The 2,846-nt window shown below is 44.8% G+C and overlaps 1 protein-coding gene across 1 annotated transcript in view; it reads left to right on the top strand.

Moving 5' to 3' along the window:
* LOC107294783 (ubiquitin-associated protein 2-like) overlaps positions 1 to 2,846 on the top strand; it is a gene marked incomplete at its 3' end in the record, with an annotated part of 49,816 nt that overhangs the window by 37,702 nt on the left and 9,268 nt on the right. The window contains exon 8 of the mRNA XM_015824044.1: positions 1,230 to 1,297. Coding sequence (XP_015679530.1) covers positions 1,230 to 1,297 — 68 coding nt within the window. The remainder of the gene's footprint in view (positions 1 to 1,229; positions 1,298 to 2,846) is intronic.

Below are 2,846 nucleotides of genomic sequence, written 5' to 3'. Positions count from 1 at the left end.
CCTGGTTTCCAGGCCATTCTCCTTAACCACTACATCAAAGTGGCTCTCAGACTTCTCTCTTTGCTTGGAAAAGATCCCAGACTCGGTCCTTGGAATCCTCTCCTTGCTGAAAATATTTCAGCATTCAGCTTCGATGCTGCTGAGTGGCTGCCAAACAAAGCAGGCAGATTGAGATTTATTATGTAGAGTGAAGGTTTCACTTGAGTTAAAGCAGCTTTATACACACAGCTTGCCTGCGATGAGAGTAACGGATCTCTATCTGGCAGCTTCTACGATAGGGAGTCCTCGACTTTAACAACAGTTCGTTTAGTGACCGTTCAGTGTTAGAACAGCATTGGAAAAAGTGACTTATGACCATTTTTCACACTTACGACCGTTGCAGCATCCCTGTGGTTACGTCATCAAAATTCAGACACTCGGCAAACTGACTTGTTTTTACGACCGGTTGCAGTGTCCCGGGGTCAGGTGATCCCCTTTTGTGATCTTCTGACAAGCAGAGTCAATGGGGAAGCTGGATTCAGTAACAACTGAAGCGATTCGCTTAATAACTGAGGCAAGAAAGGTCATAAAATGGGGCAAAACTCACAACAAATGTTCTTACTTAGCAACAGAAATTTTGAGCTCAGTTGTGGTCGTATGTTGAGGACTACCTGTACAGAAGACTGGACAGCCATTTGTCCAAAATGGTATAGGGTTACCTGCCTGAGCAGGGGGTTGGACTTGATGACCTCCAAGGTCCCTTCCAACGTCGTTGTCGTCGTCGTCGTCATCATCATCATCATCATCATCATCATCATCATCATCATCATCATTATTATTATTATTATTATTATTATTATTATTATTATTATTATTATTAGTTCAAATCTGCCCTGAAGAACTTTATTCTGGTTTGGGAGATTTATTTGGGGGGGGTGTTGGGGGTTGAGGCTTTGATATATTGGAGAGGGCTACCATCCGTCTAATTATGACAAGAAAGCTTTAAATTTTCCAGGAAGAAAAAATGAAGCCCTTCAATATATTTTCAGATACTTCCCTTCCCCCAAATATTTATGCATTGCTGTTTCTAGTTGTTCCCTCTTTGCTTATATCTATGTAAATTATTGCCTCCAAATGGGATATCATTTTCTCTGCACTTTAGATCCTCTAAGCACCTAGTATTTTTTGTTGCTGGTGGGGCGGAAATTTATGCGAAATATATCATTCCGCTCTTTTCTCTAATATCCTAGCTTTCAGAAACAAAGGTCTTCACGGCTTCATCAGTTCCAGCTGAGAACCACGTCGTTTCTGGCCAAAGGTACGTATTTTTCTATGTTGTGTCTCTAGTGCAGTGGTTCTCAACCTTTTTAATGCCGCGACCCTCAACCGGTCGTAAGTCGAGGACTAAACCGGTCGTAAGTCGAGGACTAAACCGGTCGTAAGTCGAGGACTACCCAACCGGTCGTAAGTCGAGGACTTTCCCTGCCCGGGAGCGCCGCGCATGCGTGGTTCCGCCCCCTGCGCCGGCCGAGGCGTAGCTGGCAAGCGGCAGAGATGGAGCAGGCCGACCACCAGCTGCCCAGCCCAAGGAAGGTAAGGCACCCGCCAGAAAAGGGGGAAAAATGGCGGATAAAAAAAATGGCGGACAGCCTTGCTTGGCGACCCCCGTAAAATGGTCGATCGACCCCAAATGGGGTTGCAACCCATAGGTTGAGAACCGCTGCTCTAATGGCTAATTTGGGATGCCATTTTCTCTGCTTTGGAAAATAGCTTGACTCCCTCTTCTTTGGGGCAGCCCCTGAGATATTGGAACACTGCTATCCTGTCCCCCCTCGTCCTTCTCTACATTAAACTAGACATACCCAATTCCAGCAACCGTTCCTTACATGCTTTAGCCTCCAGTCCCCTGATCATCTTTGTTGCTCTTCTCTGTACTCTTTCTAGAGTCTCAGCATCTTTTTTACATCGTGGTGACCAAAACTGGATGCAGTATTCCAAGTGTGGCCTTACCAAGGCCTTGTAAAGTGGCATTAACACTTCACGTGATCTTGATTCTATCCCTCTGTTAATGTAGCCCAGCACTGTTTTATAGTTTTATAATTTTATAGTTTTCCTCACAACCACTTCATCCAACTCATGATAAAAGGGTTGGCTTATGTAGGGCCCAGGACAGAGCCCCTGGACCTCCAATTCATGCTTCCAAGCTGATGTGGAGTGATTTAGGACTGGCTGTCTAGGTGCAGACTAGGTGCCGTCATTCAGCCAATGATAAATCCATCTAGCAGTTAAACCTTCTAGCTGTTAATTTACCATTTTGTTAATGAGGCTGTCTTGTGAGACACTTAGTCAAATGCTCTGCCGATGTCAAGGTACACTGTGTTCATGGCATTCCCCCAATCTATTACGCTAGTAACTCTGTCAAAAAAATGGAGATAGTCAGGCTTGACTAATTGTTATATTCTTCTCTGGTGCTCACAAGCAGTGCTTTTGAATCATCTGTTCAAGGACCTTGCTGTTTATAGACCTCAAGCTGACAAGCCTGTCTTTTTTTGTTTGTTTATGCTTTCCTAATTTAAAGATGGGGATGGAATTGCTCTGATTCTGTAGAGTCTGCTTCCATCGGAGTTGCACTTGGAGCTCTGCTTACTGAAAATGCAAGATAAATGCTTCATTCTCCAGTACAGGAGACGGAGACTCCACCAATGGGTTTCCTTTGTCTGCCTGCTCTTGAGACCAAGTATGCAAAACTTGCCACGCCCCTTCCTGCTGGTAATCCAGTCTTAACTTGGTCTCCGCTCTTGATGACTCGTTTTGGCTTGGCTCTCTGCTAGATCAGGTTAGACAAAAGAACTACCATTGGTGAAGTC

This window comes from Protobothrops mucrosquamatus, unplaced genomic scaffold (genome assembly GCF_001527695.2).
Source record: "Protobothrops mucrosquamatus isolate PMUCROS unplaced genomic scaffold, P.Mucros_1.0 scaffold2095, whole genome shotgun sequence".
NCBI lineage: Eukaryota > Metazoa > Chordata > Lepidosauria > Squamata > Viperidae > Protobothrops > Protobothrops mucrosquamatus.
Note: the sequence above shows the minus strand (reverse complement) of the source record. Positions and strands in the feature narration are given on the sequence as shown.